This window comes from Ammospiza caudacuta, chromosome 23 (assembly GCF_027887145.1).
Source record: "Ammospiza caudacuta isolate bAmmCau1 chromosome 23, bAmmCau1.pri, whole genome shotgun sequence".
NCBI lineage: Eukaryota > Metazoa > Chordata > Aves > Passeriformes > Passerellidae > Ammospiza > Ammospiza caudacuta.
The window spans coordinates 7,572,937-7,588,041 of record NC_080615.1 but is presented as its reverse complement, the minus strand read 5'-3'; the positions used below and the strand labels follow the sequence as shown (position 1 = coordinate 7,588,041).

Sequence of the window (15,105 nt, the reverse complement as noted above, 5' to 3'; positions counted from 1 at the left end):
TGCCTTGGTTAGCCTGTGATTGATAGGATTTTTAATTCAAATATTATTTAGGGGGCTGTGTTAGCCTGTGTTTTACAGGACTTAATTAATGTATCATTTAGGGGCTTTGTTAGCCTGTATTTTATAGGATTTTTAATTCAAATATCATTTAGGGGACTGTGTTAGCCTGTGTTTTATAGGATTTTTAATTAAAATACCATTTCTGGGTCTTTGTTAGCCTGTGTTTCATAGGATTTTTAATTCAAATATCATTTAGGGGCTTTGTAACTTTGGCAATATTTCAATTTCAACTCTTCTCTGTGGTCAGAGCTGGTCTGTGGGAGCTGCAGCTCAGCTCAGAGCTCCCACCCCAGCTCACACACTCTCAGCTGGTTTCACTTGGCAAAGCACAAGAACAAACAAAAGCCTGGCAGTAAGGGGAGATCATAATATTTGCAAGCTAAATATCACTCAGGCACAGAGTGACTGACAAATCATATGACAGCAAGGCGAAGTCAGATATCAAAGGCACAAACTCAATTAGCCCTGAGCTGTTAATCCAGCATTGGTTGGCAATGCAGCACGAGTTCATGGTAGGAGTGACGGGGGGTAGGATGGTCAGGATGGATGGAGATGAGAGATTTTTGAAGCTGGGGCTTGGAATTTGGGGTTTATTGCAAAGGGCCAAGCGCAGGGCCCTGCTGGGAGCTGCCAGGCACAGCTCAGAGCAGCCCCAAAGAGGGAGAGAGAGGTAAAGAGAGTGGTAGAGAGAAACAAGGCAGGAGAGTGGGAAAGAGGATGAGAGAGCGAGATTCCTGTTACAATACAATCAATCTTCTTCTAGTCGTGGAATTTGGGGTTCATTGCAAAGGGCCAAGTGCAGGGACCTTTTGGAACTTGGGGTTTATTGCAAAGGGCATGGGTGGGTGCAGGGCCCTGCTGGGAGCTGCCAAACAGGGTTTATTCCCATTATGATACAATAAATCTCTTCTGGTCGTGGAATTTGGGGTTCATTGCAAAGGGCCAAGTGCAGGGCCCTGCTGGGAGCTGCCAGCCACAGCTCAGAGCAGGAATGAGAGAAAAGAGGGGTGGAGAGGATGGGAGGGTAAGAGAGCGAGGTTCCCATTACAACACCACAAATCTTCTTCTGTGTTGAATATTCTGATTCTCCCTTACCAATCTAGTCCAAGATACAAATCCTGCAGCATTTCCATGCAGCCTATAAGAATCATTACATTACCATCCTGTGTCACATTTTAAACCCTAAAAACTCCTCTTTGGGCCCCTTCTGCCAAGCTGTAGGGTCTGCTCTGACCCTTGGGCCTGTCTGCAAGCAGAGGGTGTTGTTCCATCAAAAGGGGATCACCTTCAGCAGCCTCACCATTGTTTTCCAGTGCTTTAGTAACTAAAATATCTCAAAGCTTGCTTTCATTTCAGTCTCACTTATAGTTTCCTTATTCTCCAAATCTTTTGCCAGGCAATCGTATTGGTAAGGCTTTCCTGTTTCATCCTCTCCATCATTCATGCAGCCAAGCTGGCCTTGGCTTTTCTGGCCCTGCCAGGATTTATTGAGAGATCCCAAACCCAGAGCAAATCCCTGGTTCTGGGATCAGCCCTGTCCCTCCTGCAGCTCCAGGGGTTGTGCATTAACCAGAGGGCAAACAGGGATGGGCACGGCGCCAGCCCTGGGCACAGCAGCCACGGTCCAGGGACCCGCTGGGGACACCAGGGACCCGCTGGGGACACCAGGGACCCGCTGGGGACACCAGGGACACTACAGGGGACACCAGGGACCCTACAGGGGACACCAGGAGCTGCTGGGGACATCAGGGACCCTACAGGGGACACCAGGGACACTACAGGGGACACCAGGGACCCTACAGGGGACACCAGGAGCTGCTGGGGACATCAGGGACCCTACAGGGGACACCAGGGACACTACAGGGGACACCAGGGACCCTACAGGGGACACCAGGAGCTGCTGGGGACATCAGGGACCCTACAGGGGATACCAGGGACCTGCTGGGGACACCAGGGACCCTACAGGGGACACCAGGGACCTGCTGGGGACACCAGGGACACTACAGGGGACACCAGGGACACTACAGGGGACACCAGGAGCTGCTGGGGACACCAGGGACCCTACAGGGGACACCAGGGACCCTACAGGGGACACCAGGGACCTGCTGGGACAGAGCCACAGCTGGAGCTGCTGCAGAGCCCTGGGCATCCTGAGAGGCTGGAATAGCAAAGCCACCCCAGCCAGGAAAGCTCCAAATTTTCTACATTTGTCTAAGCCTACTGTCACCCTCTGGATACACCTTTCTACAGCAGGGATTGAGGGTTTTTTAAAAATTTTATTATAATTCTATTTTAAAAAGTGTATATATATATATATATAAAAATATATAAAATTATATATATATTGTATAACGAAAATTGAATTTTTTCATGATTCTACTTAAAAATATTAAAATATATGTCTCTATATTTATATTATATAATAATAAAAATTAAATTTAATAAAATTAAAACATTATTATTAATAATAAAAATTAACTTTATTTTCAGTATAATTATATTATTTATATATTTATTTATGATATTATGTTTATATTATATTTATTTATTGTATATGTATTATTTAATACATATAATGTACACAATATATTATATATACTATAATATAATATATTATCTTATATTATATAACATTATAATATAATTATCATATTATATATTATATAATGCATATTGTATTATTTAATATATATTGTATACATACAATCTATATGTATTATATAATACACATTGAATAGATAAAATAATGTACATTATACATACAATGTGTATATATGTATATAATTTCATATAATTTTAAATTATATTATAATAAAACAGAAGCCAGAAGTGATTTTGGATTCGCAGCCAAAGCAGCAGGATTTTGTCCCAAGACAAACCCCAGCAAAAGGACAAGAGGCAGTGGAGACCAACTGAAACAGAGGAAATAGAATTTAAAACTAAAAGGTTTTTAGCTCTGCAGGCGCACAGAAATACGAAATCTAAGAACAGACCCATATGGACACAGACACCAGGAGTGCACTGAAAGGCTGAACATGGAAATATTCTCCTGCTTACCAAAAATCTCCCCATTTTTGGCAAATTCTGTCACGAGGTACAGCATGCTTTTGGTCTCCATCACCTGTGGATGCAGAAATCACACATGAGGGCTCGTGGGAAAAGCCAAGAAAGCCAAAAACCACCCAAAAGAATCTTTATTTTTATGGTTCTCTCCTAAAGCTGTGAAAGTTCTGCCTCACACCTGGAATTTCACAATCTTCCAATGTGTGCAAACAAAATGATCAAATAATAATCACTGAGAAATAATCACTGAGAAAAATCCCCCAGTTCAAAAAGAGTCATTTCAGATTTCAGGACAATTTCAAGGTATTTTGGGTTTATTTCAACAACCTCAGAGAAACATTCCAGCAGCAGCTGAACTTGTCATGGGCAAGAGCTTTGGGAATTTGATTTTGCATTTTATTTATGAATTGGCCTGAAAGTCCCAAGGGACTGCTCACAAATAAAAGCAAACCAGGGAGACAATTTGAATTTTAAAAATATAATTTATCAAATTTTAATCATTTATCAAATGCATTTTTAGCCAGGCACTGAAGGAGTGAGCACCACCCTCCCTCCAAGTGATCCTGCTGATCCTCAGACTTTATTTAAATATTTTCAACCTCTCTTCTGCCACTTTTGAGTGGTGTCATTAATTCAGAAAGGAACTGAGGGGAGATATCATCAAATAATAAATGGCAAATTTATAAATTGCAAATTCAACTCCTTAAGCTCCATCTCTACCTGGCACATCAATATTTTAAAGACCAGTTTGATTTTTTAAATAGACCATTAAATTAAAGACTATTTATTTTTGAAATATTTTCAAAGTTTCTTCTGCATAAAATGAATTTAAAGCTGAACTGGTCTTAAGAGGGATCTTCATTTTTGTTCAGCAGAGCTAAGAGAGGGAAAAAAGGGGGAAAAAGGGGGAAAGAAAGGGGAAAAAAAGGGGAAAAGCCCCTCTGAGCCCACCTGGTAGAGCTTTATGATGTGTGGGTGGTCGAGCATCTTCATGATCTGCACCTCCCTGTAGATCTTGTCCAGGTTCACAGCATCCAGCTGAGATTTGTCAATGATTTTTATTGCCACCTGCAGACCAAGAGCAAAAATGAGGTTTAAAAACTCCCCCAAGGTGAGTTCACCCTCGTTGGGAAGGGGAAAACGCAGCCCCAGGTCACTGGAGGCTTTCTGGGGAGCTCTGAAATGCAAATCCCAGGCTGGAAAATAGAGCAGGGCAGCACTGGAAGGGTCTGGGGTCCCTCCAAGGGGCTGCAGGGCTCTCACCCACAGCAGCATGGGAGGAAAAGCAGGTTTTCAGTGAAAAAAAACCTGGTTTTCTTTGAGAAATGGCAGGTTCTCAGTGAGAAAAAGCAGATTTTCCATGGAAAAACCCCAGATTTTCCATGGAATGGAAGGCTCAGAAAAGGTGAGAGAAGCCAGTGCTCCAGGTGCTCCTAAATCAACAATTTGCAGTGATTTAAATCTTCTTAGTGGTGCCCATTTCTGGAGTCAAGGTGACAAATCTGAGTCCCACAAAATGATATTTTAGGAGAAAAACTTGGCTTCACACAAACAATCCAGTGGGGATTGTTTGGGGATCTCCACAAAAAACCAAGGGGATCCATGCACAGTTGCATGTGTGACATGTTTAATTAATTGAGATGCTGTTACAGAAGGGGATCTGCAGTTCATCCCTTCAGAGGAAAAACTCTGCTGATGAATTTATCAGGCAAACCTTGGAAACACATCTCAGCTAATTCACAAAACACATCCTGGCCCTGCTGCCCTTGTTTTAAGCAATAAATGCAAAGGGAAGATAACTCTAGATGCTGAAGGGATTAAAAAGCTCCAACAGAAGAAATTTAAAGTTGAAACCAAGAAGAAAGGGAAAATTCAGCCCCTGCACATGCAAAGAGTAAAAATGCTAAAGATGCTGAATATAGAAATGGTGTTTATTCAGCCTGAACGTCACTGTGCTAACGCTGGAGCAGGAGCAAACAATGAGAGTCCCACTAATGCTTCCAATTATGAGAGAATTTCACAAACTATTGAACAGGGCAGAGCTGCTGGAGACAGAAATCCACGGGAGGTGAGCCTCATTATCTGCTGACACTGATTGTGGGCCCACCTGAGCTCACAATTAACTATTTATTGACTTCAGCTCACTCTGAATTTCCCCCTTTAAAAATCCCTTGTCTTTCCTCAACTGCCAGGAAAATATATAACTCAAAGTGTGCATGAAATTTATCCATAAAATGGATACACCTGCTAATATGGATATACCTGCTAACACTGATTGTGGGCCCACCTGAGCTCGCAATTCACTATTTGTTAACCTCAGCTCACTCTGAATTTCCTTCTTTAAAAATCCCTTTTCTTTCCCCAGGAAAATATACAACTCGAAGTGTGCATTAAATTATCCATAAAATGGATAAACCACGGCAGAGCAGCAGCTCCTCCACTCAAATGCAGATCAAACACCTCAGCTCATTCTGCACCTTCATCCTGCCAGGACCAGGGGAGGATTTTACAGAAGAACCACTTGAAAGTACTGAAAATGCAGCAAAGCCTTCCCAAGGACGTGGGGAGGAGCAGGGAACTCAGCAGCTCCTTTTGGAGCTCAGCTGTCTCTTGATGACAGGAAAAGGGATGTAATTCTTAGAGGTGGAGAAGCTCCTTCAAGGCACAGAGCAGTTTCCTATGTGAAAAGTGTGTTTTGTTCCTAAACATGCAGCTTGCCAACAATTACTGGCAACAGTCTGAAACAAACAACAAAAATCCCCCAAATTTCAAGATACAATGTCAGCACATCCTTCACATGACAAGGAAAACCAAAAGGGAATCCCTGATCTCCCCCTGCCACCAGGTTTTGCTGCTTAAGGAGTTAAATTCCAAGGCATCTTTGCAGTTTTAATGGTTTCTTCTCATTTAAAAGCCCAAGGAACTGCATTTATTTCTTATTTCCTTCCCCCTTCCACTGAGGGCCCAGGGAATGGGAGTTTGCTCAATCCTCCCCTGACATCTGGGAATTGCAGCTGCCAAGGAGTGAGGATGAAATGCTTGTCAAGGAAAGATGAAAGTTCTTCTGCTCCTCAGCTACTCCAACTGTCACTTTCCATTGTTTTTGTTTTATTCATTTAATTCTTGAAAGGAAAAACAAAGGCAAAAAGCAAACACCCAAACAAAAACAAACAAACACCAAAACCACAACACAACCTCCTGCTACAAATTCACATTCAAACAGAGCTTTGTCCCTGCAGGTTACAGAAATTCAGATTTGTTAACCCAGGACATTCTTAAAAGAGATAAAAAGCATTAAAATTAACCAACACAACTTCCTGCAGTCTGGAAAAACTCCATATTCTGTTGTGCGGCACAGGGAGCTGCTGTCTCTGCTGGAGTTACTCACTCTGCAAACACCTGAGCCCACCTGAGCTGGTGCCACGGATCAAATCAGGGCCTGCAGGCTCATTTTCCAGACTTTTTACCAGAGAAAACCACAAATTCCCTGCAACAGCAGCCAGGTGAAGGCACATCTGGGAGCACAGGAGAGCCAGGTTTGATTTTCCCCTGGGGAGCAGCGAGCAGAGCTCCTCTGCAGGGGATTAATCCTTGGGGAAGAGGTTAATCAAGAATTTAGGGCTGGGTTCCCAAATTCCCCGCTTTTTCCAAGCAGCACCTTCACTGCTCCAAACTTTTTCCCTATTCCCTACATCCCAAACCTTTTCCAATTTACCTACATTCCAAACTTCCCTATATTCTAAACTTTTCTCTATTCCCTACACTCCAAACCTTCTCCAACTTCCCTCCATTCCAAATCTTTTCTCTATTCCCTACATTCCAAACTTCCCTACACTCCAAACCTTTTCCAACTTCCCTCCATTCCAAATCTTTACTCTATTCCCTACATTCCAAACTTCCCCACATCCCAAACCTTTTCCTTATTCCCTACATTCTAAATTCCCTACACTCCAAACCTTTTCCCCACATTGCAAACCTTTTCCAACTTTCCTACATTCCAAACCTTTTCCCTATTCCCTACACTCCAAACCTTTTCCCTTTTCCCCACATTCCAAACCTTTTCCCTTTTCCCTACATTCCAAACCTTTTCCCTTTTCCCTACACTCCAAACCTTTTCCCTTTTCCCCACATTCCAAACCTTTTCCCTTTTCCCTACACTCCAAACCTTTTCCCTTTTCCCCACATTCCAAACCTTTTCCCTATTCCCCACATTCCAAACCTTTTCCCTTTTCCCTACATTCCAAACCTTTTCCCTATTCCCCACATTCCAAACCTTTTCCTTATTCCCTACCCTCCACACCTTTTCCCTTTTCCCCACATTCCAAACCTTTTCCCTTTTCCCCACATTCCAAACCTTTTCCCTTTTCCCTACACCCCAAACCTTTTCCCTATTCCATCCCCATCCCATTTCACCAGAATCAAATCTCCCCACCTTCTCCCAGCTTTCCCATTATTATTCCCGTTCCCTGCTCTCCTCCTCCTCCTCCTCCTCCCCAGGAAAATCTCTGCTCATTTCCACGCTTCATTAGCAGGAGCTGCCCTGGGATCACAGGATTTCTGGGCAGCAGGATCAAGGATGGAGCGTGGCAGCAAAAAGCCACGTGGCCTCCACTCAAATGGCACCAAACACCCAAACAAGGCAGGCAAAGGTCGGGTTCAGCCCCCTCTGGGAGGACTGGCACTAAAAAGGGTCAGGCAGCTCCTCTAGTCCTAATTTCTTTCATTAATTGATTTATTTCTAATATCTTTATCATTTAATATCTTTATTAATCCCCCTCCAGGAAGACTGGCACTAAAAAAGGTCAGGCAGCACCTCTATTCCTACAATCTTTATTTTATTTATTTCTGATATCTTTATCATCTAATATCTTTATTAATTCCCCTTGGGTGAGGTGACACTAAAAAGGGTCTGTTCCTAATATCTTGAGTTATTTATTCCTGATATCTTAATAATTTGTTTATTAATTCCTTCTCTGGGTGGACTGCCAGTAAAAAGGGTCAGGCAGCACCTCTATGCCTACGTATCTTTATTTAATTTATTTTTTCCTGATACCTTTATCACCTAATATCTTTACTAGTCCCATACCTGGATGAACTGGCAGTAAAAAGGTTCTATTCCTAATATCTTTAATTAATTTATTTATTCCTGATATCTTTATCACCTAATATCTTTATTAGTCCCACACCTGGGTGGACTGGCAGTAAAAAGGGTCAGGCAGCACCTCTATTCCTCATATCTTTAATTAACTGATTTATTCATGATATCTTTATCACTCAATATCTTTATTAATCCCACGTTTCCCAACTTTCACACTTCTGTATTGTTGTTTAGAACTTGCCTTAATTCAAGTTCTGGTTTCTGATTTTGTTTGCACACACCCTGTGCTGTTCTCCTGCTTCATGTTTGTTTCCATTTAATTTCCACCTCTGCTCACAATTTATGGCAACAATTTTATTTTCTCACCTGCAGTCTTTCCATAGAAAGGGTGGACTGTACACAACCCATAAGTGCTGCATTCAAGGTAATAAGAGCCCATCTTTTTTAATTTGATGGTTATTGGCTAGGCAGAGTTGTGTTAAAAAAAAAGCAAATATTTTAAAGGTCAGAATCATATAAAACACAATTTCAAAGTGCCAGTGCTAGAAAATCCCAACAACAAACAGGTTGTGAATCTAAAGGGTTCAAACCAGGAGATTCAAGAGAAACTTTGACAAGGAGCCCTTTTAAAACAGGATTTTAGCAAACCTCAGCAGCATCACAGCATCCTCCTGCAGCACAGCCCTGAGGGTGCACCAGCACAGCCCTTCCAGACCTAAAAACTGAATATTCTTCCCCTGGAACTTAAGCAACAGTTTATATGAATCTTGAAATATGCAGACCCTTCAGGCTGGAGTCATTACCAAGCAGGATTTCCACTCTGGGCGCTCAGGGACCCAACAATCAGGTGAGCTGCTCCAAGCTGGAAGTGCTTATTCCAAAGAGTATTTGGCTGGAATTAATTTCCTCTGACATCACCAGAAGTGATCTTAACAGGGTTCCCCTTCCTCAAAGATTGTGTAAATACTTCCAGCAACCAAGTCAGCAATTCAGTTCCAGAAAAACACTCTTGCATCCCTCGCTGCAGAAGTCAGAGCTGACTAAAAAAAAAATCCTCCAGCACAGGCAAATTTGCTGTAAAAATCCCACGGAAAATAAAAAGGCTGCAGCCTGGACAGAAAAGCTGGTTTAAAAAAATTCAGGATACCAGAATTCAGCAGTTCCTTAGGACACAGATGAAAGAACCATCCAGGAATTGGGGAGCTTTTTAAGCTCTGTGTTTTCTGTTGTTATTTCCAACAATGCTAAACAAACAGGCTCTCTAAAACGACAATAAAAACGAAGATTAAAGTTTTCGTCTCCATCACAAAGCCTGCCAAAGAAACGAGGGCTGAGGAGCAACGACAAGCGAGTATCTTCAAGCGGAGCATTTGCAATTCTGGCACATGGCCCCAAACTTGGAAAGGCAGCGCTGGCACCGCTCGAGGAGCAAGGAAGGGCTCAGAAGGAACCGAGCTGATGATGAACTTGAGAAATGAGGCGAGAGGAGAACTTTGTTTCAGTCCCTGCGATGCAGAGCTCATCAATCACAGCCAGGGCTCTGCCGTGCTCAGCTGAGCTCCAGATTTCAGGAATGCTCCCATTCCCCGAGGATGATTTTCGCGCACACGCTCACGGTGATGGATACCTGCAGCCCTTCTGAATAACAGCGGGTCTGTTTCACTTCCAGTCCGTGCTTGGGACGGGCTTTGAATGACTTTGGTCAAGTACAGAGCAGCAGGAACCTCTTCAGTCAACAATGAAAGCGACCAGAAGAGAGCCTTACAAAAAGCTCACCTCTAGGTGTAGCAACTAAAACTACCTAAAACAGAAGAGGAAGCTGATCCTCCAGAGCCATTTCTCTCATCAAATACCTCTTTTTTTTTTTTTTCCTTTCCTTTTTTTTTTTTTTAAAGTGAACACGACTGCATTTTTACCCAGGCAGACTGACAATCATTTCTGTTTTAGGTAAAGCGCCAGGTATTAACAATAATCACCGGGTAATACACGGGGGCGGGTGAAACAAAGGGGCTAAAAATGGTTGGATTTGGTGAAGTTGGAGGATGCCGTGCTGAAGAATTCAGCGCACACACACACACACACCAAGTTCCTCTGCTGAAACACATAACCCAGCATTGCCCGGGTCAGGAAACCCCAAAATACCCAGGGCACCACGGCAGGCCAGCACAAGGTCTGACCCTTCGCAGGGAGCAGAAAGTGCTGCTGGAGCAGCAGCGGAGCATCCTCGGGTGCCACCCTGGGGCGATGCCACCACCCTGGGGCGATGCCACCATCCCAGGGGTGGCACCGTCGGGCTGACATCCCGAAGGGGAGGACGGTGACATCCCGCGGGTGACATCCTCGGGCATCCCCCCGCGGCCTCGCACGCCTTCTCCTGCCCTCGCCCGGAGGATGCGAGCGGGAGAAGCCCCCCCGGCCGGCGGCCGGGGCTCCGCGTCCCCGCGGGAGGTGCCGGAAGGGACAAAAGCGGCGGCCCCGGCCCCGGCCCCGGCCCCGCGCGGCCCCCGCCGCGCCCCCCGCGCCGTGCCCACCTCGCTGCGGGTGATGCGGTGCCGCGCCAGCTTCACCACCGCGAAGTTGCCCTTGCCCAGCGTGCCCTCGATGTCGTAGAAGCCGACGCGGACGGGCCCGAGCCCGCGGGGCAGCAGCGCCGGGGGCCGCCGGGGCTCGGCCATCACCATGCTGGGCTCGGGGGGCGGCGGCGGCGGCGGCTCCGGCTGCGGCTCCGCGCGGCGCCCCCGGGGCCGCGCCGCCCCCTCCGCCACCGAGCGGGCACCGAGCGACCGAGCGGCGTCACCGCGCGCGTCACCGCGGGCGGGGCCTCGCCATGGCAACCGCGCTGGCACGGCCCGCCCCGGCACGGCGCGGCACCGGGACACCGGGACGTGGCAGGGACAGGGACACCGGCACCGGGACACCGGGACATGGCAGGGGACAGGGACAGGGACACCGGCACCGGGACACCGGCACATGGCAGGGGACAGGGACAGGGACACCGGCACCGGGACACCGGCACATGGCAGGGGACAGGGACAGAGATAGGGACACCGGCACCGGGACACCGGCACATGGCAGGGGACAGAGATAGTGACACCGGCACCGGGACACCGGGACATGGCAGGGGACAGGGACAGGGATAGTGACACCGGCACCGGGACACCGGCACATGGCAGGGGACAGGGACAGGGACACCGCCACCGGGACACCGGGACACCCGGGACACCCGGGACAGGGACAGTGACACCGGGACACCGGGGACAGGGACAGGGACACCGGCACCGGGACATGGCACGGGGACAGGGACAAGGACAGTGACACCGGTACCGGGACACCGCGCAGGGACAGGGACAGTGACACCGGGACACCCGGGACACCGCGTGGGGACAGGGACAGTGACACCGGGACACCCGGACACCGGGACACCCGGGACACCAGGACAGTGACACCGGCACCAGGACACCGGGACACCGGGGACCGGGAGCAGGACAAGGGACAGGGACAGTGACACCGGTACCGGGACACCACGCAGGGACAGGGACAGTGACACCGGGACACCCGGGACGTCCGGGACCAGGGACAGGGACAGTGACACTGGGACACCCGGACACCCGGACACCGGGACACCCGGGACACCGGGACAGTGACACCGGCACCAGGACACCGGGACACCGGGGACCGGGAGCGGGACAAGGGACAGGGACAGTGACACCGGCACCAGGACATCGCGCGGGGACAATGCCAGTGCCACCAGCCCCGGAGGTGGCAGCCGCGGCGCCCGCGCTCTGTCCCCCACTGGAGCGTCCCCTCCGCGCTGGCATCTCCCGGTCCAGCGCCCTCGCAGAGGGACGGTCCCTGGGGCAGGTGGCACCGCAGCGCGGCCGGGTGCCTCGGGTGTCTCCAGCCACCCTCCATGGGATGTTCTGACCCGTTTTGGGGTGGAACTTGGGGGTTTGTTAAATTTCTGGCCGTTGTTCCTCATTCTGTCACACTGAACAGAGCCTGTCCCCATCCTCTGACACCCTCTGAGGGTGTTTGTACACCTTGGTGACCTTGGTGACATCCCCTCAGCCTTCTGTGAGCCAAACACACCCAGCTCGGTTTTGGGTCAAGAGGAACAACCTCAGGCTCTCTGCAGCTTCCCGAGGAGGGGACGAGGAGAAGGAGGTGCTGAGCCCTTCCCTCAGTGACAGGACACTTGGGGATGGCTCAGAGCTGTGTCAGAGAGGTCCAGACAGGAGGTTATGGAGCATTTCTGTACCAAGAGAGTGCTCAAGGCTTCCCAGGGAGCTGCTCAGGGGCCCAAGCCTGGCAGTGTCTCAGGGGTGTTTGAATGGAGTCCTTAAATGACTTTTGTGATGTCCTGAGGTGGCCAGGCAGATGCACAGGGTGATTTTTGCAGGTCCTTTCTCAGGGAATTATTCTTCTGTTTTTAATTCCTGCACACTTGGAAAGGCAGATTTGGAAGCTCTGTTGGTCCCTTTGACCTGAAATGGTCTGAGGACCATCAGAGCTGAGAATGTGTGAAGAAATTTAAGGCCCTTTCTGCTGAATTTTCTTTTCAGTGCTGAATTTGCTTTTCAGTGCTGAGCCCACTCGTTCTGCTTTAGAATGTAAGTGTGCACTTAAAGGATGCACTTACTAAGTGTGCATTTAAAAGATGCACTTACATTTTCAAATTCACTTTGTTTGTTTCAGCAATTTTTGCTCTCTGAGTTCATGCCTGTCCCTCCCTCTCCCCTGCTCCATCCCAGGCTGGAGGACTGGTGCCTTCCTGACGTTTGGGAACCAGGAATCACCCCTGGAATCTTTCTAAACTGACTAAACCAGGCCCATCCCAAAGCTGATGGCACAGCACGTGCCTGTTGAATCAGCCACAGAGCTTTATGAACACACAGAGTGGACACAGAAATAAAAAGAAAAAAAGAAAAAGAGTGGATGAACGCGAGGAACAAAGTTGTGTCATTCTTTCCCTTTTTAGGCAGGTTTTACACGTAAAGCTGCCTCATCCTCGTGAAAAGTTACTTTTGTTGAGTGTCAAGCAGCGATGACTGTTCTGCAGAGGGAACTGAAGGTCTCTGTGCAGAAATTAATGCTTGTCCTTCACTGCTGATGAGATCCCTCCAAGGAGTGACATTTGGGGATGACGCTGCTGCCTCGGGCTGCCATGGAGAAGCAGGGAGCTGCTGCTGCTCGATTTATCCCCTGCACAAGTTCTGGCAGTGAGTAACTGATGGCTGGGGTTAGTCAGACATCCACCCTTTCAGTGATTGATGGCTACGTGAGAGAGCCTTCCAGAATCCTCTTTGAATAGCAAATGGTGTCATCCCCAGCTGCCACTTGCCAAATTTCACTCCTCTTTCACCTTTTCTTCACATCCAAACTCGGCGTGTCAAAAGTTGCTTTTTTCCCTACTGAGTGTTACCTAATACTCCTCAGTCACGTCACCCTAAATGAAGTTTTTTAGCCTGCAAACACTTATTTGCTTCCTGCCCACTTTCAAGCCTCATCCTGGTGAGGGTGAATGATTGATGATTAAGCCAGATTTGAATGATTAAACCAGATTAATGAAAATGAACGACTGAGCCAGATTTTGGTGCTCGGAAGGGAAAAACTTCTGCAGAAACCTCACCACAAAGCTGGAAAGTTCAGGGCTTAAAAACAGGGCTTAAAAACGCAAGGAGAGGAACTGCACCTATAAAAATCATCCTCTGCAGGGCAGATTTCAGCGGTCGCTGATGATTTTTGCTCTGCTCCAAGGAAAGGGATTCAAACCCCTCCCAAACGGGGCTGAGCGGATTTTCCAGGACACGAACGTGGAGCGCACATGCCCTCGTGTGGTCGCTGCTCCCGCACATCCTCCCGCAGCTGGGATGCCCCAAAGGAGGGGTCAAACTTATACCATTTATAAAAATTTATAAAATTTCCTCGCCTTAATAACGCCCAGCACGTTCAGATCACTGTCCGAGCCCAATGGGAGGCTCAAGAGGTCGGATCATACATTTGGCTTTGCACAGCTGAACTCCAGCATCTGACAAGTTCTCCCCCTCATTTTCCTCTTTTTCGGTGCCCAAAAGATGCTAAAAGCTGGCAAAAAGAAAAAATAAGGAGGCCAAGAATACAAGATTAAAAGTGGATGGATTTCTGCTTGGTTTGCATTAATTACTGCATTAGAAAATCCAGATACTGTGAGTGCCCAGCCCTGACCACTCTCCTGTATCAAGATTTTGCTTTTCAGGAGAAATTGTTGCCCTCTCAATGCTGTTTTCAAAGCAATTAGAAGATTATTTATTTTTTAAAGGGATTTCTCCTTTCAGGGCTTTATTTGCCCCGTGTCCTGGTGGAGGAACTGCTGTGACACCGCAGCCACAGCACCTGGGACACTTAGGAAGTGAAAAGCAGCTGTGACAACTGGAACATTTCAGTGTTTGCAGCAGTCAGCAGCAGCTCAGAGATCTGAAAATTTCTTCCTGCCTATTTTGGCAGAAGAGATTCATGGCTATGCCTGCACTGAGTTCTGTTGCTGTTTCAGCCACATTTAAAACAACTTTTTGCCAAACCTTTGTTTCCTACCAGCTTATGAAATTTTTTTTCCATTTTCCTATTTATTTATGTGCAATGGAGAACAGCAAACTTTTAGGCAACTAAAACACATTTTAGGTGTTTCATAGTCTTGTTCTGAAGCAATATTGCTCTCCTGGAGCCAGAAAATCACCTGCAGAACAAAAGGTGTGAAATATTTGTGTTCCTGCCGGGCACTCTTTGGTTGCTTGGTCATTCCCCTTCCACTTCTTGGTCTCTGCCCCTTCCAGCAGAATGAGGGAGGGAATTGGAGGAGTAAAAATGAGCAAACTCATGGGTTGAGATAAAGAAATTTAATAGGCACA

The 15,105-nt window shown here is 47.2% G+C and overlaps 1 protein-coding gene across 1 annotated transcript in view; it reads right to left on the bottom strand.

Moving 5' to 3' along the window:
- Nucleotides 1–10,965, bottom strand: part of SIK2 (salt inducible kinase 2) — a 36,164-nt gene extending 25,199 nt beyond the window's left edge. The window contains exons 1-3 of the mRNA XM_058819010.1: nucleotides 10,753–10,965; nucleotides 4,075–4,191; nucleotides 3,118–3,181 (exon numbers count right to left, since the gene is read on the bottom strand). Of these exons, the coding sequence (XP_058674993.1) occupies nucleotides 3,118–3,181; nucleotides 4,075–4,191; nucleotides 10,753–10,902 (331 nt within the window). The 5' untranslated portion in view covers nucleotides 10,903–10,965. The remainder of the gene's footprint in view (nucleotides 1–3,117; nucleotides 3,182–4,074; nucleotides 4,192–10,752) is intronic.
- Between the last annotated feature and the right edge of the window lie 4,140 nt (nucleotides 10,966–15,105).